We start from the raw sequence: 27618 nt of genomic DNA, 5'->3' as shown, positions 1-27618 counted from the left end.
TCATGTAGGTTGCCTTATGTCTTCTACAAAATGTCCATATAAAATACTTGTTTCTATCCTTGCCAGTTTGACTAACCTTCCTTCCTTCATAAGAAAGGCTGATCTTTCCCAGCCTAGGATACACGAAACCACTAAATTTATCACAATGGGGAATAAGCATCTTATCACTTCATTTCCAACTTGAATGATGGCCTGTACCTGACTGAATTCATCACATACGTCCACATATGGCTTCTATAATTTTGAACTGGCAATTTTGGCAACTTATTTAGCTGATTAATGCACTTGAATAGGTCGTAATGCATATTGGATACACCGGCACCAGTATCAATAATTACATCCACAGGTATGCTGTGAACGTTTCCTTCAATTGTGGCTTGTACCAACTCAGGATTTTGCTGGCTGTACTTTCTCGGATCAGCACTGAGTTGTTGTTTCATTTCCAACCGTTGTTGTATCTGAGTATGGATACATTTACGAATCAATACCCCCATCCCCCTGTGCTCCCGTGACCACTGGCAGAAGGCTTACATTGGTCGTGTGGAGTTTGATGCTTGAGATGTACTTTGTTGTGGGTCATCTACCATTGTCACTCTTCTGACACTATGAGATTGTCACATATGATGTGGCATCTCATTCTATGGTTGTTGCCATTGGGGTCATCAATTAGTAGCTGGAATTAGTATAACGCTAATGTTATTCACAGGATGGCTCCATCCTGTGGTGTTTGGTTTGAATGGCAGGTTGCTGGCCCTGTCTTTTGTCCTTTTTCATTCATATTCTTATATTCTTGGGTTGAAATGAGGTACTGTAGCCCCCTTCATTTCCTTGCTTTCTATTAAAATTGTTGCTCCTGTTCTTAAACGGATTGCCACTGGAATTTTTGCTATTATTACTTCTGTAATTTCCTTGACCTCTAGCTTGTTTGTGGTGGTTGCCACTGGCCCAGGTACAGACGTCATTGTCTCTTTGGTGTCCTGTTTTCCTTGGACTGTTTCCATTTTACTTTCTATTTTTGTTAACATTATTATGGGCCACTGTTCCCCCCCTCTCACTTTGCTTTGCATCAACCTGTATGAGATCAAATGAGTCAGCAGTGGCCATAAACTGTTCCAGGTCTATATCAGGGACATGGAAAAGTTTTTTCCTAATAGACATTGGTAGTCTGCCTTTCAATATTCACAATATGCGTCTTGGAGACATTGGCTCATCCTGGTACCAAGTCTTATTGAAGTACGTTTCAAATTATTTGCACAGGTTGCCCTGTCTGGGATTGTATGGTTTGGGACTGTCAACCTGCTTCCTCAAGCATTCTTTAACACGTTTAAACCAGAAGTGTGATAGAAATAACTTTTTGAATTCAGAAAAGATCTGACAGGTGTCAGCGATTTTCATTGCCCACACTACTGCATTGCCAGTTATGAAGGAAATCACAAACTGAACAATATTCCTCTATCACCAAGAAGGTGGCAGTACATCCTAAGACTCTTAATGTAAATTGTGGAATGTACTGTCTTTTTCTCTTCTGAGACTGTGTGGAAATGTCTGTGTTTTATAAGCAACTTTTCATGCTTTATATGTGTCAAGGTCACTGCATCATCAGTGGCTGTCACACCAACAATGCGATCTTCACTGCTCGCGCTGTATCTGCCAGCTTTATTGCAGTTTAAAATCTCTCAATGTGCACTGTTGATGGGGCTGTTACCATAGTGATAACTAGTAGTTGGGATTTCATTAGGTTCTCTAAATCAGTCCTCGTTGGTCTCACGTCCCGCCATAAACGTGTGTTTCATGCACATCCTGTGACAGTTGTGTATTAAGGTCATCTTTCATGCAATTTGCTGCAATGTTCAAACATTGCAGTGTAGACGTAACTTCAGTTTCTATTTTCTTGTCTAGATTACTGGACAAATCATTCACAGTGCTAATAATTCTTCAATTGTTTGGTGAGTTTCTTTTAATCCGTTTACTTGAAAGGCCAGATCACTCACTTTACTAGGCAAATACTTATTTTGAGTAACTAATTCTCTCATTTGCAATTGGTACGCTATCCGTTTCCTCATGTATGTGATCCGTGATATAAATATCATGAGTGTCGAGAATATTAATTAGTTGTATGGTTGGCTTATTATGTCTTTTGAATTTGCATATTCCTTCTCTTTCCTCTCAGTCCATTTCCTTTACTCTTTCCCTTTCTTCATGTTCCTTTTCTTAGTCCTTTCTCTTTCTTCTCATTCCTATTCCTTTATACTCTCTCCCAAGTCTAGCTTCTGTAGCAACAGAGAAAGGAAATTGTTTTCTGTCGCCTTAAGTAACAGCACCTCTTCTGTTGCTACAGCTTGTGCAGTATTAGTAGCATCGTTATCTGATCTGGTGTGTCTGTTGTTCCAGTGTTCTTACACTAGAACCAGAGATCTGATTACCTATCTCAGTTTCCAAAGTCTGGAATTCGGAGCTATTATTCTCTGTTTTGATATGTCATCAGTTTCCTCGAACTCTATCACATTATCTCCCTCTTAACATTTCTTTTCTCTTAGACCTACCCATGTTGGATATGAGAGTACACAATGCACAATATGCAAACAAAAATACAATACACAAGAAATATCAACACACTGAAAAAAGCACAATAATTTAAATTAAAAAAAAAAACACTCCCTGTACTAATCCCTACTCTTTGATGAAACTTTCCCACACAGCACTGCAAACTGTGTAGCAACAAGAAGAAATTTTGAAAATGCACAAATAAAATTTCACTTGTTGCGTGCCCCCAAAGACACTCATTACCTTTAAGATCACATGAGGTTACATACAACATATTCACTACAACTTCTTTCCATGGGCAAGTATTTTTTTATTCTTGATATTGTGAAGGCTTTCTACATTCAAGTGCTTGATAGATGAATCACTTTGGAAAATCTGTATAAATGTAAAATAATTTAGGAACGCCTTGCTGTGAAGTACCTTAGATTATACTTTTAGAAATGTCTCAGGGTTGTAATGGGAATGTTTTTTTTTGCATGATTAATAATTTATACTTTCGTAGGTTTATAGGGACGAACACCTTTTGTATGGTACACTTATTATTAATTCAAAGCTGAGCTCTTTCTTAATTGTGAAAATCTCATCACTTGAACAAAAAATAGACAGCTACAAAAATCTGTCTTGATATTGATACCACTCTTTGCTAAATGAATGAAATTATTTGACTTTATTCTGTTATTTGAGAAATTAATTGTAACTCATCTCCTTTTTGCTTTACACCACATAATATGGGGGTAATTTGAAAAAGAATCTGCTGTCTTGCCAATGGCAGCCAACAATACTAATTACAATCCATGCTTTATTGCACATTATTATCTCTGAGAAAAATGTACCATTAATTTTTCATACATGTACGGATGCTAACGTTACTGAAATAAGTCATTTGCATATCGGTACTGAGCGGTTGTAGGTGCTACAGTCTGGCACCGCGCGACCACTACGGTCGCAGGTTCAAATCCTGCATCGGGCATGGATGTGTGTGATGTCCTTAGGTTAGTTAGGCTTAAGTAGTTCTAAGTTCTAGGGGACTTATGACCTCAGAAGGTAAGTCACATAGTGCTCAGAGCCATTTTAACCATTTGCCTATCAGTAACAACATATATTTACCAGAAATATGTTACAAGATATGTACGTCTCTCTCCACATCTTTCTCATAGGAAGATTCAGATCAGAGTAAATAATTATGAAAAGCTATTTCTTTTAACAATTTTCATTGTTCTCAGTGTTTTCATGGAAAACATAGATTACCATGAAAAATCAATACTGGTTTTTATTTACATCACAGTGAGATAATTAATATTTTTAAGCAACCTTTTGTACACAGAATAACAATTCGTTTTATTACTTAAATATTTCATGTCAACCATTAATTTTTTCTCATTTCCTGAGGACCAGTACAGCACTTTAGTACAGACAGATGCAAAGAACAGGAAAATTCATGACAATGATCAACAAAAGGAAATGATACCCAATAACAAACAGAGGTGTAGAATATGACCAGGCGAAATAAAAAGTTAATCTTCCACCATAAACACTTGACAATATTTGCATCCTCTACACTGAAAACTCCCCTTTTCCCCACAGTCAGCCCAACCGCACGCAATAACACATGCACATACATAACTGATGGCAACGGCCTTGCTGCAGTGGTAGTGTCGTTTCTCATCAGATCGCCAAAGTTAAGTTCTGTAGCTTGGCTAACACTTGGATAAGTGACCATCTGGACTGCCTAGCACTGTCGGCAAGTGGGGTGCATTCAGTCCTTGTGAGACAAATTGAGGAGATGTTCGATTGAGAAGTAGCGACTCCAGTCTGATAAACCTCACAATGGATGGGAGAGCAGTGTGCTGACCACATAACCACATACCTCTCCATATCCCCATCCAGTGATACCTATGGGCTGTGGAACATAAGGCAGTCGGCCAGTACTGTTGGTTCATCCAAGGCCTGTTTGGATGGAGTTCAGAGGTCATACATACCTGATATCAAACTACATACATTACCTGATCAAATAGTCTGGACACCTATTAGTTGGCATTATTTTGGGGTGTGCCCACCCTTCACTTTTATGATAGCTTGAACTCTGCTGAAAACACTTGCAATGAGATATTTGAATGTCTATGGAGGAATGGCAGGCCATGCTTCCTTGAGAGCAGAAATGAGAGAAGTTACAGGTGTTGAAAGTTGGAGACTGGAGAAAAGCTGGCATTCTAACTCAACCCCAAAGGTGATCCATTGGTTTCAGTTCAGGACTTTTGTTACTGTTCACTAACCATTGCCTCACATATGCTGTTTTATAACACAATGCATTGTCATACTGATAAAAACAATCATTGTCTCCAAATTTTTTCCTACTGTATGCAATAGACAGTGCTGTAAAATAGGTTCATATACTTCTGCATTCTGTGTTTTTCTAATTGAAGTAAAAGGGTTACAACCTAACCATACTATGCTGTTAGCAGTACATGTGAAAGCAGACAATGTTTTCCAGGCAGTTGCCAAACTTAAATTTCCATCACAGTGTAAAGGTTATAGTGTGATTCATCACACAAAATTACCCATTTCGTGTTATCCACTATCAAGTGGCATCACTCTTTATCTCATCTCAAGTGTCACTTTGCCTAGACTTCAATAAATGTGTGGCTTATGATGAGCCATTGTACCCCATTTTTTCTAACTTCTAAACATAGTCAGTGCGCTACCTGGATTGCCTTTGCACATTGGAACTTCAGAGTGATGCCTTCTGCTGATTTCATGCAAGTTTTTACAGCTACACTCCTTAGTGGTTGACAGTACCTGTCTGCCTGGTCTTGGTTTAAATATGTTCCTTTGTATTTGTAGTCCACAAACATGTCACAAACAGTCTACTTACACAGTTTTAGAAGGGTGGAAATGTTCCAAATGAATTTGTTGCTTAGTCGACCATTGATTAGTCCACATTCGGAGTCACTGACTCTCCAGACTGACCCATACTGCTATTACTGGTTCTCTGCTGACAACACAACAATTCCTACCTCTTTTTACACTTGCAGGTCCACCTGTTGTTACTTTTAGTGGTCAGTCCTGCATAACACAAGGATGTCCAGATATGTTTGATGATATAGTGCACAGACACCACAACACAAACAGAACATTAATGAAAAACACACAGTAACACTTGGCAACATGATATACAGTAAAAATACAAACCAAAATACAGTAAAAGTGAAGTTTCAATTGAAATGTGTTAACATTGGACATCCTGGTGTATGTAGGCCAACTAAGTACAACTCCAGGACATCACATATGCATGAATAAGATCACAAAACATAGTAGAACCGAATAGTAACTTAATCTTACAAGGCTTGTACTCCAAAAAGTCATGCCACAGAACAAACAACCTTTCATTTGATTGCATAGATGGACTACATCTCAAAGAATATAGAAACAACTAAGGAATGATGGAAAATGTAGAAAGTGACAAACCATTTGATTTGGCAATTGTAGAGTCCAGGGTACAAGACAGTGACACTGGATGCACTAAGTGCTGTTAGATGTATTCTCCATTTTTAGTCCTCACTTGCAAGAAAACTGTTTATCTATCACAGCAGTTTTGTTGATTTTGCATATAGGAGTCATTTCTTTAAACATTCATTTTAATAGGTCTGATGACTCCCTTAAAGTGAATGTGTCAGTGGGTTGGCACTACATACAGTCAAGAAAGATACTGACCTAATTTTTTTTTTTTTTTTTCATTCATATTCTAGACTGGTTATGCAAAATTTTAGCAAAATCCTTGACAATGAGGTGGGGCTTATTTTGAATATTTGATTAAACTGTCGAGGAGTGATTCAAATTACAATTTTTTAAACGTTGTTGTTGTTGTGGTCTTAAGTCCTGACACTGATTTGATGCAGCTCTCCATGCTACTGTATCTTGTGCAAGCTTCTTCATCTCCGAGTACTTACTGCAACCTACATCCTTCTGAATCACCTTAATGTATTCATCTCTTGGACTCCCTCTACGATTTTTACCCTCCACGCTGCCTTCCAATGCTAAATTTGTGATCCCCTGATGCCTTAGAACATGTCCTACCAACCAATGTGAACGTGTCAGTGGGTCGGCACTACATTCAGTCAAGAAAGATACTGACCTAATTTTTTTCCATTCATATTCTAGACTGATTATGCACAATTTTAGCATAATCCTTGACAATGAGGTGGGGCTTATTTTGAATATTTGATTAAACTATTATGGAGTGATTCATATTACAATTTTTTGAAACGTGTTGTTGTTGTGGTCTTAAGTCCTGAGACTGATTTGATGCAGCTCTCCAAGCTACACTATCCTGTGCAAGCTTCTTCATCTCCCAGTACCTACTACAACCTACATCCCTCTGAATCTGCTTAGTGTATTCATCTCTTGGTCTCCCTCTATGATTTTTATCCTCCACGTTGCCCGCCAATGCTAAATTTGTGATCCCCTGATGCCTCAGAACATGTCCTACCAACTGGTCCCTTCTTCTTGTCAAGTTGTGCCACAAACTACTCTTCTCCCCAATTCTATTCAATACCTCCTCATTAGTTATCTGATCTACCCACCTAATCTTCATCATTCTTCTGTAGCACCACATTTTTTGAAACATATAACTCATAAAATTAGACTTAAAAATTGTATATTTTATTTACAAGTTGTGTCGATTTTTGACAATTCTGTACAAAACAGTAAATCTTCAAAGATTGCCTTTTGAAAGTTGCTTATCACTTTGGACATAATAAATATTACTTCGATCAAGCACTGTACACCATTAAGGAGTGCCTACTTTTTGCACAATTGCAGTTTTAGGAACTGATCAATTAAAGACCTAGTATCTTATTATGTTTGTACTTCATGATATTTGCATGCTCGCAACTTGTTTTCTTCTAACCTCATATCAAATGTTTTAACTCCACATCACCTTTCATTGCTGTTTTAGGTCGTCAAGTTACTTGGTAACTTCCATCTAGTGCAACTCATGATGTGTTTTTATATATTTTACTGACAGATATATTTTACGTTTGTTTATGTTTAATGCTCTGCAATTTCTTGAACATGAGTATCATTATTGACAAGAACTAGTACTAGAACAGAGGCAAAATTTGAGTCCTAAGAAATCAAAATATATTTGTTTTTAAAACGACAGCATGGAAAGACTCACCACAAGAGGAGGTGTCAAGTAGCAGACAGGAACAATGAAAAAGAATGCTAGGAAATATTCAGCTTCCAGACAGTCTGCAGAAGAAGAAACACACACATTCACACAGGCACAACTCACACACATGTGGCCACTTTTTTTCATTGTAACTGTCTGTGACTCAACACCTCCCATATGTGCTGACTGTCAACCTATCCTTTCCGTGTTGTTGTTATTCCATTCTGGACTTTTCATTTGTTGTCAACATATTCTTTTACAGAACATGTTGGAGATGTGGAAAAAAATTTATCAAAATTGATGGTTGCAATAAAATGACATGCACCTGTGGGGCTCTAATGTGCTACATTTGTCGTAAACCTGTAAATGGTTATGATCATTTTAATGAAGAAGGTGGTACAAATTATCATAAGTAAGTATATTATGTAATGTTGAATTTGTTATCATAAAAGGGAAAAATTATCTGGATAGTTTATCAAATGCCTCAGACTTATTTATAAATTATTTTTGGCACTTGTTCCGTAAATTCATCAGGCAATTATCTGTCTGGCAGGTACTCTGCAATTCCTACACTCCAGTCCTTCCTAAGTGTATCTATTTTCTGCCTTCCTAATGGTATCTGTGCTCACACTTTTAGAGGTATTAACTAATGTCCAATATCCTTGACATCAATTTGTTGCAAAACATTTGTTAGAACATATTCTGATCACAAATGTAATTAGGTGTCTTGAACAGAATGGTCTCTTCCATGTAAATCAGTATGAATTCCAAACACATCAATCATGTTAAGCCAGCCTTCCTAAAAGCATTTGCCTCAGTGTGATTATATGAGATACCAAGCAAACTTTGTGACTGGATTGAAGATTTCTCAGTTGGGAGGATGTTGCATATTACCATGGATGGGGAGTCATCAACAGATGTAGAAGTAACTTCAGATGTACCTGAGGGAAATGTGTTGGGATCTTTGATGCCAGATATTTATGACCTTGCACACAATATTAATAGTAACCTCAGACCTTCTGCAGATGATACAGTTATCTGTAATGATGCACTGTGTGGAAAAAGCTACATAGACATTCAGTCAGATACTAATAAAGTTTCAGATTGGCAATTTTATTTAAATCTTCAGAAATTACTTTACAAAACAAATTAGTATCATATGACTACAGTATATATGGCACAGTTGTAATCAGTTAACTCTTCCAAATATCCACCTGTAACAATTAAACAATGGAAACTTCAGATAGGAATATCAACAATGTAGGAAAAGACAGATTGCTATTTATCATAGAGAAGACTCGTCAAGTTGCAGACAGGCACAATTAAAAGTGTCTTTCTATAGTGTCTGTCTGTAACTTTACGTGTCTTCTTTACAGTAGCTAACAACCTCTCTTTTCCTACATTGTTGTGTGTGACAATTTGTCGAGATAAAAAACTCACATAGGCACAGTTGTAGGTAAAGCAAATGGCAGACCTTGATTAATTGGTAGAATACTATGGAAATCTAATATCTGTCTACAAGGGAGATGGTTTACATTGTGTGAGGCTGATACCAATAGTACTGCTGGGAATAGTGAACATTTACAAAGGGCACCACAAACAATCACAGGTTTGTTTGGCCCATGTGGGGGCATCATAGATTTTCCAAACAAACTGAACTGTAAAATGCTGGAATATACTACAAACTATCCTGTGAAAGCCTGCTTAGTAAATTTCAAAAGCCAACTTCAAGTAATGAATCCTGGAATAGACTAAAATTCCTTATGTATCACTCCCATAGAAATTCCACAGAAAAGGTATGTTCTCCATAAAGGAATGAAATTGGAAAAAGGCTGAATAAATAAGTGTTACAATGGAAAGTATCATTTTCAGCATACTTCACAGTGGTTTGCAGTATAGATGTATATGTTGCTTCTGTTTCCATCATTTGCTCAATTGTAGATGCCCAATGATGCAGTAAAACAACTGCTGCAATGTACTAGTGTATCTGCTCTAGTAATAATCATGTAAATTGTTTATGTAACACTATGATATTAATTGAACTGGCCAATTATAACTCGAGCAACAGCTCTGAGTTTAATGTATTTTACTGTAGGTCAGTTTGGAGTGCTATGAGCAGGCAGCTCTGCTGGTACCAAATAATGAACTACTTCTTGCTGTGTGGGAGATAGAACATTGTACGAGAGTAGGGTGAAAAATCCTTGGCAGGGAAATGTGACTGATATCAATAGAATGTTCATTTTGTTGTGTAGGCACACTTTGTGCAATAATGTATATCAACTGTTAAATCATCAACAGAACTGTTTTGTTCATACTGACCTTACCTTTGAATTGATAAGATGGAGTACTGTGTCCACATAAAATGCATTGTTTTAAGTGGTTTATAACCACATTAAAATTTGGAGAAGGCTTATAAAGGCTGCCTATCTTCATGTTCAACATTTGGTTGGCATATATCTGAATTGAGAAGGGGCTGTACTTTTCTTGAATACAATATAAGTGAAGGACTTCCCAAAGCTTCCACCCAAATGAAATCTTGCAAAAGTCCCCATTGTGGTGTCTGAAAACCTATGATAGTTGCATACAAAATAGCTGACGTTTAGGAAAATAAAAATAAATAACAATTCTGTGAATTACTGTGAGAAAGCTTTTTGTAAGTTGAGCATTATGGTTGTTGAATGCTGACTACAAGCTAATTTGAAAACAGTTTTATTTGGACTGTTTTATAACCACCAACTGGTTCTGTGCACACATTTGCACCTGTAGGTCCATCACTTAATACCAGAAACAAAACATTGGGTGAGCGCTGCTGTCCTTGTACCAAAAGAGGGAAAGTGTATTTTGGCCTGTTTTCTATAGCATGCTAAAGAAATTTTTCCTATTGATTTCTTTGCAAAGGAGAAAGTATCTGTATTGCGAAGGAAAAATCCTCTTTAACCAGGAGAATGAAAGGTGCTTTGCTTTTATACAAGTCCGATGCAGCACATATATTGGAGTATCTGCAGAAATAGCAAACGAAAATAAACTGTCGTACAAGACTGTGCTACAAAATGGGGAAGCTGGTGAGCATTATAGTTCTACTTTGATGCCTACGATGCTAACATTTGAAAATGTCAGTACTAAAAAACAGAAGTAAAGTCACAATAGGTATTGGCAATGAAAATGGAATGCTGTATGACGAAAAAAGATCCTGGTTCCACCTTAGCAGTCTAAGGGTGGCACCACAATTGACACTGTAGCTAACTTCTTACAAATTGCTTTCCCAAGTCACTACAGTTCTACAGTTCAAAAAGTGGAAATGAAAGGTTTAAATAATAGCTTTAAAATTGGTGTTGCTTTTGACTTAAAAGATAAAATAATGGACAAGTATATATGGCTCAAGGACAATGTGGTAAAACATTTTTTATTCTGGAGGATGTTCAGACAGTGCTGCAGTGAGATAAACTCACCCAAGACCAAGAATATTCCAGTTGAAAAGGAAATATCACCACTAAAAAAATGCAACCAGTGCAAATGTGCAGTGCCTTATGAAAAAAAAAACTTGATACATTATCATTGTTTGATGAGGAAGTGAGACTTAATGCTTTCTGTATATGTGGACACTGGCTAGTCCTACCAGAAAACCGAGCGAGGTGGCGCAGTGGTTAGCACACTGGACTCACATTCGGGAGGACGATGGTTCAATCCCGTCTCCAGCCATCCTGATTTAGGTTTTCCGTGATTTCCCTAAATAGTTTCAGGCAAATGCCGGGATGGTTCCCTTGAAAGGGCATGGCCAATTTCCTTCCCAATCCTTCCCTACCCCGAGCTTGCGCTCCGTCTCTAATGACCTCATTGTCGACGGGACGTTAAACACTAACCACCACCACCACCACCTACCAGAAACAGAATACTGCAGATATATAGAATATCTGGAAATAGTGAATGTGTAGTGTAGAGAAACTTTTACTCATGGTGTTGCATCTGTGTATATAAATAGTGAGATTAGTAGTAGTAGTAGTAGTCGTCGTAGAAGTTTATTGTCTCATAAAATACAATTTCAAACCATTGACTTAAAAGTACAGGAGACTCATCAAAACACAAAAACTGGTTTACAGTTTTCCTTGTAATACGAGTAATATAATATACAGTACTGAATAATTAATTAATTAAGAAATTAAGAATTTTTCTTCAAAAGTAACAAACTTTTAAGATTAACAGTCCTAAGTGCTTGTCTCTCCTGCTGAAATTTTCAGGTTGTCATTTATGAATTCTTCTTCTGAAGAGTAACATTTCTGGACTAGTTTCTCATATAAGGATTTTTTCAGTATTTCTAAATTTATGCTGAGCAATTCTCTTCCTTTCACTTTGTTATAAATTTTCATACCCATATAATGTGGAGTTTGAGTGTAAAGTTTTAAACGGCAGGTAGGCAGCATAAAATTGTTTTGGTTTCTGGTGTTGCAATCATGTTGAAAATGATTTCCTGCAAATAAATCAGAGTTACTGTGTACAAAGATAATCAGCTCATATATGTATAGTGAGGGAACACTTAGTATTCTCAGATTTTTTAGGAGTCGGCGACATGATTTTCTTCACCCTACATTGTGTATATTTCTAATGATGGTTTTCTGAAGTTTTAGTATTTGACACATACGGTTTGAGTTACCCCAAAATACAATTCCACACCTTATTACTGGCTCAAAGTAGCTCTGATAGACTACTTTTCTTATCCCCATACTGGTAGCATTGTACAATATTCTCACTGTATATGCTAGGCTATTTACTTTATTTGCAAGGCAATGTATGTGTGACCCACATGATATATTTTTATCTAGTTGCATTCCTAGGAATTTCACACAGCTAGCTTCCTGCAAATCCTTGTTTCTGTTACTTACCTGAATAGCATTTAATTTTGCTTGTTTTGTTTTAAATTGCATTAACTGAGACTTTTCCATGTTTAATTTTGACCCGTTTAAATCAAACCAGGTATTTAAGTTCTCTAAAGTATTTAATACAGTTTGTGGAATTTGATCTGTAATGTTACTTTCAATGATTAAAGATGTGTCATCTGTAAATAAAATTGAGTGATGCTCAGTATTAAGTGACAGATCATTTATGTAAAACAAAAAAAAGAGTGGGACCTTCGACAGAACCTTGGGGTTTTCCATTTGAAACGGTTTTCCATTTTGAAGTATAAGTTCCTCTCACTGATATAACCACTCTTTGTCTTTGGTTGGTTAGATAGGACTTAATCCATTCTAATACCATGCCCGTAATTCCATACATTTCCAGTTTACAGAGTAGCAAGGAGTGATTCACACTATTGTGATAGGTCACAAAAAATTCCTGTGTCATGCAGTGAGTTTTCTAGAGACAAGCTAATTTTATCAACAAAAATTATTTATAGCAGATATTGTGGTTTTGCCTGTTTGAAATCCATACTGATTTTTTTGAGATTATTTAAAATTTTTCTATGGAATTTTGAATTTGTATGATGACTCGTCTCAAATATTTTTGACAATGATTGAAGAAGAGAGACTGGATGATAGTTTCCCATGTGTTCTTCTGTGCTTTTTCTGAATAGTGCCTTAACTACTGCATACTTCAGTGTGCCTGGAAAATAACCTTCTTGAAGGGACTGGTTAACTATTGTAGTTAGTGGCTGCACAGTTACTTTAGAGGCTGCTTTTAACACTTTTGTTAGTATCCCATCCCAACTTCCTGATGTTTTACTTTTTAGTGAGAGCATCACATTTTCTATATCTTTTCCCGTAGTTTTTGTAAATGTACTGAAAAATTCACCATCAAGTTGCTCACCGTTGAATAAATTTACCATGTCTGGATACTCTGCTACATTGACATTAGATTTGTTTACATTTATAAAGAATTCAGAAATTTGAACAGGATTTACAATAGTTTTATCCTCTACCTTGATTTCAGAAATATCTTAATGCAAACAAAATTGACATAAATGATTTCTGTGTGGACTTGGATCTAGAACTGATTGCTTGGGGGCCACCAGATGTTAACTTAATTATTATTTCTGTGTACTTTACTTCACATGACAATTTTGAGAACATCAGCAAACTGGAAAGCTGTCTGCATGACAAATAGACAGCTTTTATGAACTTGGTAAGCAGCTATGGACTCTTTGTAGCAAGTTACCAACAAGAGGAGATGTCTGTCTTGATACAATTACCAGAAACCTAAATAGCTGGGAATACAAAGTAAGTGTGGTTGACTCTATGCTTGCAGATCATAGTGCAGTAATCATGAAGCTATGGACAAACTCAGTAAGCACACAGCAAATTCCCAACTGGCATTCAGATTTATGTCCTTGGAAATAGAATTATTACAAAGAAAAGTTTACATGAATACAAAACTCCAGTGTCTTCTACAGATTGGCATCAGATGTCTGAAGAATTGGTTCCAAATGGTACATTCAGTGTCATGTTGCAGGCCATTAAAACCAAATTTATAAAAAATTTCCACAAAAACCCAAGCAATGCCCAGTTGCTAAATCAAAATACAAACAGAATATTGTCAAAGTATAGAGCTGGTGTAGTGCTAGATTAGCTAAAATAAAATGCAATGTACAGCTACTAAATGATGAAGTCAAAGCCACTAAAAATATTTGCATTAAGGATGTACAGAAAATAAGTAGAGAAATCAAAGAAAGAAAGCAATTCCTGGTTTGTTGAAGAAGGTCACAATCATTGCAAGGCAATGTGGAATCTGATCAGTGAACATAGGGAAAAGCTCACTTCTTGCTTTAATTCTTGCAGTCCAGGTAAATTTAATGGCTATTTTATAAACCTTGTGGGAAGCTCAGTAGTTGAAATTCCTGACTGTGGAGCAAATTCTGCAGTTGATGTGAAATTTGGAAACAAATGCAGCATGGTAATGTGGAAGAGACTGTATCCAAATGCAAATAAAAATAGTAAAAGATTACAAACACTCAGGGAACTCTGTTTTTTACAGCACGTCCTGCACTACATTAAAACTGTAATCTGTGAAATTACTCTACCAGTGACAGTAGTAGTACATAAATGCCTCTGTTTACAGGAAAGGTAATCCACTTCAGTTGTCAAGCTACAGGGCTATATCTAAAATACCAGTGCTTGCTAAGGTGATGGCATCCGTTGTAAAAGATCAGCTATTAAGTTGTTTTATTATTTATTATTATATGCAGCACAGCTTTTGGAAGAAAGTCAACTGCAACAGCAGCAGTAGACTTAATTACAAATCAGGGTTTTGAAGACTAGGTGTCCCACAGTACTGGTAATTATTAAGGATGTAGTTGCTTTCAGGTATCCAGGAAGTATGATAAGTTAACCTAGAAAGAAAACATCAAGGATGAAATTTCAGAGAGAATAGGGGGCCTGGAAAATTGTCAAGAACTTTTTTTATTGTGTATCAAGCAAAATTAGAAATTGGGAAATACCTGTGAAAGCAAAAATTATCATGCACAAGTCGTATTATTTGCCAGTTTTGACCTACACTTCAGAATATTGGCCTTGGATAAAGAAAGAACTAAGCAGAATACAACGAACAGGATTCTATGAGCTATCCTGGGTAAGAAGAGAAGGAACAGGATAAGGTATGAAACAATACAATACATCTCAGTATAACTACTGAACTTACAGGCCTTCAGATTAAAAGTAATTAACAGAATCTGTAATTACCAGTATCACATTATTTCAGAATCAGCTATTTGATGAAAGTTATGGAACAACTAATTATGTAACTGTTGAAACAAAAATTGAAGATGTCATGATAACATAAGAATCAAATTCCAACTTTGAAATAATTAGCAAATTAATCACTAAAATTTGATTACTTCGTGTAAAGACAAATTAAGAACTTTAAATGTTTCACAACATCAGATGTAATTAAACTCAAGTAGGGCCTTAGGGAAATGTGTTAGTCAAGATGCCAAACTCAGAATGCGTGCAACTAATTTTGTAATTACACCTTCTAGAATTTTGCAATGTAAATGGATGACCTCTTTGAGATTCTGACAAAACAATGTTTCTGTATAAAATGTGAAGCTTGTAGTCTTTGACCTAGTGTAGCAGAAATGTGACTCACCTGAAGAGCTGACACATTTCCATTGATTGACAGTCGAAATCTCAATGGTCCCATGCCCACTGCAATTATCCTGAAGAGCTGACACATTTCCATTGATTGACAGTCGAAATCTCAATGGTCCCATGCCCACTGCAATTATAAATGACAATGTCAGTGGTAAACATGAACATATAGGGGTGGTCTGCTGTGGAGCTCTATGTTTGACAATGTATGATGAACAGTGTGCTCCGAAGCACTTGTCCGTGCACCAGTATGGTGCTCTTTTGACTGATATGCCACAAATCACCATCTATCCTACTTTGCAGGACAGACAAGCCTCTGAACCACACATTCCATGTAGAGTTGTGAACATCCAACCATGTAGCACCTAGTAGTACTTTCATTGTTCTCCTACCTCTTTCCATAGATGGTAATGACCATGGCACATGTACATTAAACCAGCTGCGCCATTTTTGAGATACTAATCCTCAGGCACTGTGTAATAATTATCTGTTCTTTGTCAAAGTTGTTTATCTCAATGGTATTCTCTATTTTCAGCCCGTAACTTTATATTTTTGCTAGGGTGATTCCCCATCTGTGTCTGCTCCACTTACATACTTTTGTTACTGTGCCACATGCCCACAACACTACCAGGCAGCCTCCAATGTTAGGGTGGACTGTGGTCATAATTCTTTGGCTTATCAGTGTCAGCCACATGGGATTAGCCAAGCGGTCTAAGGCGCTGCAGTCATGGACTGTGCGGCTGGTCCCGGCAGAGGTTCGAGTCCTCCATTGGGCATGAGTGTGTGTTTGTCCTTAGGATAATTTATGTCAAGTAGTGTGTAAGCTTAGGAACTGATGACAACAGTTAGGTCCCATAAGATTTCACACACATTTGAACATTTTTTTATCAGTGTCAAAACACTTTTGAAGTAAACCAACATTAATTTATAATAGATATAGTTTCAAGTATTGGTTTTAGAGTTTGAGATAAAATTAAAGTGATGAAATGTGATTAACAATACTTGACACAAAATACAGGTTTCTTATTAATTACTGTATAACTTTTTTTGCTAACATAAACTGAAGAATTTAAAAGACTGGGGAATAAGATTACAAGCTTCACGTTTTATACAGAAACATTGTTTTGTCAGAATCTCAAAGAGGTCATCCATTTACATTGCAAAATTCTAGAAGGTGTAATTACACTAGGTCAATGATCGTCTCCACAAATGACATCATTGAGGCGAACAGCAGCTTGAAACATTCAGTGCGCCATGGTCGTAGGCTGGTGGGACTAGTATTATGCCATGGGTGACATTCTCCTGCAATTGCTTGGTAATATTCAAAGACATGTCGAAAGCTGCGAACCACCTGCATCCCTTCATGCTTGATGTCTTCCCTGACAGAGATGTCATCATTCGACAATATAATTGTCCATGTCTCTGAGCTTGAACCATGCTACAGTGGTTTGAGGAGTGTCATAGTGAACTCAAGTTGATGTCTCATTGACCATATCTGCCTGATGAAGTCCTATGGAACCTATCTGCATCACTAAAGATGACTAACAAGCTATTAAGCAGAGGGTCATAATGTTTTGACTGATCAGCGTATTTTGTAATGAAACTTTCTAATTATAATTCAGTAAATCTATTTTGTAAACAGTGAGACCAAAAGAGCATGTATTGTCAAGAAAGTGTATAAGCAGTGCTGCATGTTAAAAAAAAAAAAGAAATGCAGGTTGTGTTGTTGTTCTGTGATGGAAGGTCTGTGTAACAATGCTGTTTTGTAAAATGTTTGACAGTCAAAACGAAGATTTTCTGGAACTGACTTTAATTTGAAATACGAGATCCTCACATATTGACTTCTCAGGACTATCTGAAAATGGATTAAGCACCCTAATGTACAGTTTTTGGAACATGGTGGAGATTTCCATTATAAAAGTCTTTTAAAGTTTATTTAAATTGGTACCACCTTGTTACCAAGTTACTCAATAAGTGTTGTGAAGTTTAATTAATTAATTAGATGATGGCTATGTTAGAATATGTCAAAAGAATGGCACAAAATAGACTTCCAAGATGAACCCTACAGTGTACAGAATGTGAACAAAGACCCATTGGAAGTCAACAAATAAGATGGAGAGAACAGGTGAATTATGTGATATGAAGAGTAGTGGGAGAAATGCTGAATGGTAGACTCTGGGAGAAAAGAGAAACATGTGATATGTGGTTTATTCATCTCATTACATACAATTTTCAAATCATTTGATTTGATGTACAGGAGACATGTCAAGGTTTACAAAAGAAACTTTTTTCACTTTTTTAAGAGAAATACAAAAGTTTACATTATATTTTACATTTCTAAGTTACATGTGCATAAAATAATAAGTGTAATACAATCCCTGTGTTCAGATTGTGAAGCTGTCCTCAATGAATTCATTGACAGAATAATAACACTTTTCCACCAGAAGAGTAAAGAGCAATCTTTTCAGTGAACCCATTTCCATTTTAAATATATTACTGCCTTTTATTTTATTGAAAATTTTTAACCCCATATACTCTGGTGTTTGGACATAAAGTTTTAAATGATGTGTTGGAAGTTTGAAGTTATCTCTGTGGCGAGTGCTGTAGTTGTGGTCAAAACAGAAAGTGTCTAGTGTACGTTGATTTCTATATAGAAACACCACCATCTCATATAAGTAAAGTGAGGGGATAGATAGTATTTGTAAATTTTTTAACAGTGGTCGCCAGGATTACATTTTTTTTTTTTTTTTTGCCTAATTACTTTCTTTTGTAATACTAGGAGACTAGTGACAACTGCTGAATTTCCCCAGAAGATTATTGCCATAACGAATAACCGACTCAAAGTATCAGTGATAAACTATCTTTCTGGTATCCATGTTTGTGGCACCTGACAAAATACACATTGCAAATGCTAAGTTGTTCAGTTTATTTGCTAAGTAATCTATGTGTACCTTCCAATTTAAATTTTTGACAAGATTTAGGCCTAAGACCGTCACGTGGTTTGCTTCTGTGATATCCTGACCATTGCAAGTTATCTTTATTTCTCACCTTTCTACTGATTTAGCTTCAAATTGCATCATTTTGGTTTTAGTTACATTTAGTTTTAATCCATTTTGATAGAACCAAGATTCAAGTTTTTCTAAGTATTTCTGGCTTTTTCTGTAATATTTTCAGATACCTCATTTTCAATTATAACTGACATATCATCAGCAAATAAGACTGAATGAACATCAATAGCAAGTGGTAGGTCATTTACGTAAAATAGAAACAGATAGGGACCCAATATCGAACCTTGTGAGACTCCTTGGGGAACTGTTTTCCAGTCTGATGAATAATTGGTTCCATTTGAAGTTAAAATTACTCTTTGTTTCCTACCTGACAGGTAAGAGCAAAACCATTTTAAAGCAGTGTCTCTGATTCCATACATCTGTAATTTGTGGAGGAGTAATGCATGGTTCACTGAATCAAAAGCTTTAGTCAGATCAAAGAATATACCTGTGACCTTTCTACCTTTATCTAACATGGAGCATATTTTTTGGATAAACTCATTTATAGCATTCACAGTGCTTTTACCCTGTTGGAATCCGAACTTTTTTAAAAAAAATTATTTCATTTACAGTAGGAAAGTTATTAATTTGTTTTGCTGCAATCTTTTCAAACACTTTAGAGAAGACTGGCAAGAGAGAGATAGGGCGGTAATTCCCCATATCTTCAGTCGATCCTTTCTTGAATAGAAGTTTGATCTCACCATATTTCAATACCTCTGGAAAGCATCCCTGTTCAAAAGATTGATTTATAATAGTTGACAGTGGTTGGGAAATAATATCGTACACATACTTGATTACAGATGTTGTTATTTCATTCCACCCATGTGAGGTTTTGTTTTTTAGAGACAATATTTCCTTTTCCACATCCCTTTGGTTGATTTTTTCAAATTGTTTAAAAGATGTGTTCTGGCTGTTTTCCAAATTTGTGATGCCCTGATAGAATGTCATATCCACATCCGATCTTACTACATTTAGGAATAATTCATTGAAACAACTTGACATCTGAACAGGGTTTACTATAATTTCATTTTCATGTCTAATTTTCAAAATCTCATGAGTTTTTACTTTGGCTCCTAGTTCGGACTGAACAACTGACCACACTGCTTTTGTCTTATTTCTGTGTTCTCGTATGAATTTATTATTTGCCATTTTTTTAGCTGCCGCTACAACTTTCCTAAATACAGCTTTATACTGTTTGACATAAATTACCAAATCTGGATTTCTGTTTGATTTTAACTCATTGTGGAGTTCTCTCTTTCTGGCACTAGAGATTTTTATTCCTGTTGTAATCCATTTGAGTTTACCATTAACTTTCTTTTGCTTATATCTATGAGGAAATGATTCATTAAATACCTCTAAGAAACAATTTAAGAATTTGTCATAGTTTACTGAGCTTGAACTATTGTAGTCTGCAGGCCAGCTTATTATACTTTATTTACTGCGGAATAAATCCATTTTACTTTTACCGAGATGCCTTTTTATACACACTTCTGGAGGCTTTATGTTTTTTTCCTTTGGGAGCTCAATAAACAGAGCTGAGTGATCTGAAATACCCAAGTCTAAGCAGTATTTGTTCTTATTTCCACTGTCAAATTTGTAGTTAGTAATAATATTATCCATGCAGATCACTGATCTGCTGTTTTCCCTAGTGCCTTCAGAAAAATTTAGCTTGAAACCAGATTTCTGAATTAAGTCACGAAATTTTGTGGAATCATTGCTTTCAACTAAGACATTTAAGTTGAAGTCTGCTGCTATAACAACTTTTTTCTTTCTTACTTTCTGGAGTTTTTCCAGGAGGCATTTGAATTTGGCTAAAAACACTTTTGTTACCGCACAACCAGGAATTCTATAGATTGCTATAACCAGTGTATTCAGATCACTTAGTTGTACAGAGTAACTTTCAAACACGCTCTCTTCATTTAAATAATTAAAACTATCTCTTACTGTATAACTTACGGAAGAATTGACAAGAATGCAGGAGCCTCCACGAGATTTGCTTATTCTACAAAAGCTAGCAGCTACCTTAAAATTATTAATGCTATTTCGTACTTTTATACTATCTTCTGTTAACCAGTGTTCATTTAGGCAGATTATTTTAATATTTACGACTCTGAAAGCAGAATTTTTAGTTCGTCGATTTTTGAAAATTTACGATTTGGTAGTTCTGCCCCTAAGCCATATATATTCCAATGCATCAATAGATCATTTTTGCTTTTAGTTATTTCACATGCATCTTTTGTTTGGTACCTAAACTTTTTATTTTTAGTTTGAATTTTTTCTTTGTCAGCCCTATCAGAATGAATTAGTTTCCCTTGCTTCTTAGGACTTTACACACATCTATGAACATTTTTACTAAGGTTCACAGAGCCTAATCTATTCAAGTGCAGGCCGTCTTTTCCCAGACACTTGCAGTTTAAGAATTTGTTTGGGTCAATGAATACTGCACCGAGTCTGTTGCACTGTTCTCTAATGCCAGTATTTATCCTGTTGATGTAAGTATCACTTACCGATCTTTGATGAATAATTCCACTAATTACCAGCCTGGATGTTGGGTATACAGTTTTTGCCGACCTAATCAGATTCCGTGTTTCATTCACGATTTATTCCTCACTATTACTGCGGATGGAGTTTGTGCCCACGTGGATTAAGACACCTCTGTAATCGTTGGTACTTAAAGTTTTGTTACCAGTTTCGCCCGTGTTTTTTTTTTCGTGGACAATACATTCTTAAAATATTTGTTGAGTTGATGCGATCGGATTCCAGGTCGTACATTGACCTTGCAGTCCGGCACAAAAACATTTTTTAATATAGAATCACCTATTAACAGAAAATTGTTTTTGTCATCTTCTTTGTTCGTTGCACTTTTACGTGTGTCATTATTATATGAAACTGTTTTCCATTTATACTTATCACTTGTTTCACTGACAGAGTTCTCTGTGGTATTATTCGCAGTATTACACATATGTGGATGTTTGCCACTTTGTTCAGTAATGGGTTGTAATGGGTTGATTTCTACACACGCAGGATTGTCTTTCTATAACCAGTTCAGAATTTTCTTGTTTCAATACTAAAATTTCCGCTTTCAGCGCTTCAATGTCACTTTCTCGCATTTTTCGTGATACCAGTAGTTACACTTCACACAAAAGATGCCTTTTATGACGTGTTTCGAACATTCCCTACATGATGAACTATTTAATTTAACCTTTTTTGAGGACTGAGATGTGTTACAACACTCTTCTATCGGCGCCATCTTGGAAGAGGCTGGTTGAACAACCTCCATAAGCAGAAACATTTCAGGAAGATAAGGAGGAGGAAGAAGAAGAAGAAGAAGATTGCAGAACTTGGATTACTCCTTGCAAAGCAAGATCATACTTAAGACAGACAATGAGCAATTTAATATAAGAAACTTTGAGAAGGTTACACAGAAGAGTGAAAATAAGTACCATTCTTTTTTCAAATATTGTGATGAATGCAGCTTTGTAATCATTGCCTCTCCATTTGTTCCTTGTCATGTGCAGTTTATATCGATGCTTATCACAAACATCTTTTGAAATACGTTAATTACTTGACTTTATTAAATCATAAAATAAATGTAATAAGTCAAAACCTGCATGAAAAAGGCAAAGTCAGTTGCCAATGACACACACCCAAACAGCTATGATCACTTCTTTTTGGAGTGCTTAATGGGTTCTTCTTGTTGATTATCCTGGGCAAAGGTTAGGACGATCTGTCTTGAATATTATGGTGTTGAGTGTAATGCGCCTGTCAACAAAAGAGCTTTTGCAATAGGTAAGTTGTGGGATTTGAGTATATCCCAAATGATATAGCATGAGCACTTAAGTGTGTAGAGTAGCTTTGCACTGATTCTGTATAATGTGCATTTTTGTTCATATGATTCACACTTTTAATATTGCAGTGTGGGGTGATATCACATAACTATCACAATGATCTGAACTTTGAAATAAGTAAAGAAGTTGCTGAGGTACAAATTACTAGTTATTGATTGATAATTTATGTTATTGTAACATTAAGTTATGCCATCACCGTCCCTTTACACTCCAAAAGCAGAAATGATTAATTGGCTTTCATGAAGACATATTCTATTTCATGAAGTTACTTGCAGAGCAGAACTTGCCTTCCTTAATAAAAGAAACAAGGAAAGATTCCAAACATTAATAATTCATACTTTCCTTTCTAAAAATGGGCAAGCAAATTTTTAGATAAAATTATAAACCATCAAAGTCATTTGATGTAAGTGAAAGAAAAATGTTATATTCATGCTGAATGATGCAATTAAAATATTGGAGAAATATTTTGTGCAATCGATAAGGTATACTTGGCTGCATTACAATCATGATCTGAATTACAAAGATCTTACTGACACAATGCCTTGACACTAATAGGAGTGGAGTAATCCCATGTGCCAGATGGCTCTTGCTACTCTAATACTGTTTAAACGGGCAATAATATGGTGGTGGAGTGCACATAACCTCCTGAGTACTGTTCCCCTTACGCAGCTTCTTTCTTTCACTGCTACCATCTCCAGCTAGATCCTTTGTAGACATATTGACATGTTAACCTATACCTTAAAGAGATACATGGCTAGAATAGTATAGAGTCCAATGATGAGGCTATGGCAGTGTTGAATGGGTATTTAGCTGAATCACGTATTAGGGTGGAATCCAGTCTCTGGAAAAACAGTGGACATCATGTACAATGATGTAAAGAGTGATTGCATCAATAAAAGAAAACTATTTTCGTGCATAAAACAGAGTATCACTCTTACATCAAGAAATTTTCATATTGCCGTATTCAGGAAAAACTACATGAATTTTTAACGTTAAGCTACCCTGGTGGACAACACATTTTGTACCAAATTGATGAGATAAATTATGTTTTTGATACCATCCATTATGAATATACAAGGCTTTATTAATGTGGTAATTTGTGTGTGATGTTCTGAATATCTGATCTGCCCATATAACAATTTTCCGTACTCATTTACGCAAATACTGGGTTGGTCCCCAATCATTACTGCACACATCTTCCCTCCCTCAGGCTGACTGGTGACATGAAGGGCATCTGGGCAAAATTTAAAATAAAATATGTTTGACAAATCATGAAATGAGCAGAACTCTAATGACCGGATAAATGCTAGCAAAGAGAGTGTTCTGAATATCTGATCTGCAAATGAACACTTTTCCCTCTTAGCCAAGCATATGCCTAAACTCTGTCTTTTGAAATTACACTACTGACGGAGCTCTCAGCACAGTTTTAGTATTAATCATAACACAAAATCAGAAATGAGAAATGCAGAAATGACAAATGTAGAAATAAATGAGTGCTCAGTTTAAAACTGATTTAATTCACTTGATATAGGAATTTCTTACTGACCTAATTGGGTACCCATTAGATACTGTAATGAAAGAAAACACCTCTGGATCACTATATTTATTATTGTCATTACTGATATGAGATGGAACAGGTCATCTTCAGATCAAAAGCAAGTGCAACAAAGCACAGTTAATCTGGATGGCTGAGGATAGAATATTAAATTACAACACTAGGTGCACATATTGAATATGCAGAAAAATGCACCCACCAGGGACAACATCTTAGTGCAATGATGAACTGTGCAACACATTTGGGAATAAAGTGGTGGTCATTCTGATCTGTAAGAGGTAACAGGGTCAACGTACAGAAATATAAACCTATATCAGTGGTACCAGTGTTGTTTGCTTCAGTCCAAAGATGAATGGTGCAGCTCTCCATGCTAGTATATCTTGTGCAAGCCTCTTAATCTCTGCATACTTTCTATACCCTCCATCCAATTGAATCTGCTTGCTGCACAGTTCCCTCAGGACCTGTCCTATCAACCAGCCCCTTCTTTTAGTCAAGTTTCACCATGAATATATATTTCTCCCTGGTTTGATTCAGTACCTCATAATTAGTTATGTGATCTACACATCTAATCTTCAACAGTCTTCTGATCACCACATTTCAAAAGTTTATTTTCTTCTGTCTAAACTATCTGTTTCCCAAGTTTCATTTTCATACAAGGATGCACTCAAGACAAAATATCTACAGAAATGATTTTCTAACATATAAATTTGTATTACATGTTAAAAAATTTCTCTTTCTCAGTAATGCTTTTCTTGCTGTTGCAAGTCTATGTTTTACATCTTCTCAGCTGAAAATGGCTGAAATAATTTTGCTGCCCAAATAGGCATTTTTATTCTACTTCCTTCAGGATTGCCTGACTCAGTTTGACTACATTCCATTATCTTTACGGTGAACATACAGTGCGTAGTGGGGCGATCACTCTGTTGCAGAAATAATTCAAAAGCCAAGTTCGCTTAAATACTGTTTACTGGATAACTGGTTTCAACACACTAAAGGTACCATCATCGGATCTGTGAAGATATAACTTGACAGGTTTAAGGGAGGGCTTACATGAGTTACACTATATACATTACTATCAGTACAGTACCACATACCTGAATGTAGCTCAACATTTATGAACCATTTGGATATAACAATACGTGAGGCAGACAAGCTGATATAAAATCATTGTCACAAAAAAATAAAAAACAACTGCTCTCATGTTCATTCTTTTACACCAGATATGTAAAACCGAAGTAACAAGATAAAGCTATTTGGTACATGACCGCTGCTTGACTAACAATGGTTGGCATCACACTGCCCTATTCTGTGCCGGTTTACCTGCTGCGATTCTAGTGGTTCACAACCTACCACTAGATAGTGCTGTCCAAGCAGTGCACACACAGTCCTATGGTATAACCACTCATTACTACTACAGTACAACTTTACTGTTACTGCTAATCAAATACCCATGCAAAGAACACTTTCACAGACACTTACTGTACATATTATACATGCTATAAACAGACTATATCACATACACTTACTGTACATACTATACATGCTATAAACAGACTATACATACTATAAAGTACACAGTAAAATTACAGAGTAAAAAAGGCATTATCCGTATTAGCACCATACAGAACTACATATTATAATTTACCCTTATTCATATATGGAAGTCAGGAATGTACACATAGTAAGCTGTTCATAACATGACTTGGATACAATGTGACGAGTGACTAAAACCTATATGCTGGACTTTACCTGCCTGGGCACTGCAGTCTTAGGTATCGTAAATGCTAAAAAAGTACTAACATGCTATAAAAGGCTCTCACCAGCTATACACTCATTTATGAACGTAGTACGGACTGACTATGAAAACCTGCATGGGTACTTGAAATTAAGCAAGGCCAAGTCAGAAAACAAACCGAGGGGGCACAGGACGGGGGGAGGGGGGGGGGGGGGGCAGACATGAACACCAAGATGCACAGCCACTCCACGTGTGCTCCTATCGGCACGGAACTCGGTCCATCCATTCAACTTACCGAATGGGGAATAATGGAACACATATTACTATGATGCCAATAAAACCCCATTCTAGCCGGCCATACACAAATATATCTGTAAAATATAGAAAATGTGATGAAGACACATTTGGCAGGCAATGGTAATCGTCAAGCAAAGATTTACTGGCCAGGCTGACCAACTACACGTCAGACCTCATAACAAGCATTTACCATAACATGGCAGGCCACGCCCTGCAAAAGTCATTTATTGCTCATGTTGTTTTTTAGGCATCTTAAAACTTACTTTTCTGGTGTGTACAGCCACAGATCAAGCACTGGTTGCTGATACTAACTTATTCCAATAAAACCATTGTTCATTGACTTAAGCATGTGGTGTGTGACATGGTAGAAATGATGTTTGTAATTTTATAATGAACTTGCTTATTGCATTTTTTTTATAATTAGCTTTCGTCTAATATTGTGTTAACTGTGTGAAAAATATTAAGAAAAGGATACTGATCACAATTGAAGAGCCACGATTGACTCAGAAGTTAAGTATTGCAGAAACATGTATAGTGTATTATTGTGGCAAATTAAGGGTAAAGTAGTGCATTGTTGCCAAATTATTGTATTATTTGTGTAACAAACTCTACTTCTAGAGATAGCATTGTTTCACATGAACAGTGTATAATAGGAACAAGAACTGTGCATGTGAGGAAATTTTATTATTGTAAAAAGCATGAGAGTGATTATATTTGAATTCATGATGTTTTCTAATTGTAGTAATTTTTAAACATTGTCAATCCTTGTTCTATTGTATAATGTGTGTTAAAGGTTAAAGTTTGTTGTCAGCAAATATGCTCTGATGTTTCCAGTTACTGATTTATTTTCTTCTTTATTCTCTCTTAAAGGTGTCCACTGTTCAGTAAAAATGACGACCTGCATGTCAAAGCTGTTGAAGAAGCCGCAACAAAGGCTAGAAATGAGACTCTAGCTAAGAATCCCAATATTCAACTGAAACATGATCCAACACTCATACTTCCAGAACGGACTCAAGAAGATGTTCGTGGTCAACCTAATGTTCATTTTATGTAGGGTGATGAAAGATAATGGAAGATTTGCTCCACCAGCTCATCTGATATTCTGCTCACCAGATTTTCTTCATTTACAACTTCTACCAGGTGGTATAGAAGAGCTGAATAGGCTTGGATAATGTGTCAAGTCAGTAACTCCAGGACTCTACAAATGGCCAGAAGTGTAAGGAAATTAGGACTGGCCTGCGGCAATGTGTCAGTACGCTAGGGCAGGGATGGCAGGACATGGCAGAGGCAGCACCAGCAGCAAAGGTGTATGCAATGGCAGCAGCAGAAGCAGAGGCAGTGGTGGAG

General features: G+C 36.3%; 1 protein-coding gene across 1 annotated transcript in view; it reads left to right on the top strand.

Moving 5' to 3' along the window:
* The window catches only part of LOC126282429 (uncharacterized), a 183904-nt gene extending 156534 nt beyond the window's left edge, over positions 1–27370 (top strand). The window contains exons 8-9 of the mRNA XM_049982118.1: positions 7977–8126; positions 27142–27370. Of these exons, the coding sequence (XP_049838075.1) occupies positions 7977–8126; positions 27142–27325 (334 nt within the window). The 3' untranslated portion in view covers positions 27326–27370. The remainder of the gene's footprint in view (positions 1–7976; positions 8127–27141) is intronic.
* Positions 27371–27618: the final 248 nt, after the last annotated feature.

Source organism: Schistocerca gregaria, chromosome 1 (assembly GCF_023897955.1).
Source record: "Schistocerca gregaria isolate iqSchGreg1 chromosome 1, iqSchGreg1.2, whole genome shotgun sequence".
Taxonomy (NCBI): domain Eukaryota; kingdom Metazoa; phylum Arthropoda; class Insecta; order Orthoptera; family Acrididae; genus Schistocerca; species Schistocerca gregaria.
This window is presented reverse-complemented; position numbering and strand designations above follow the sequence as displayed.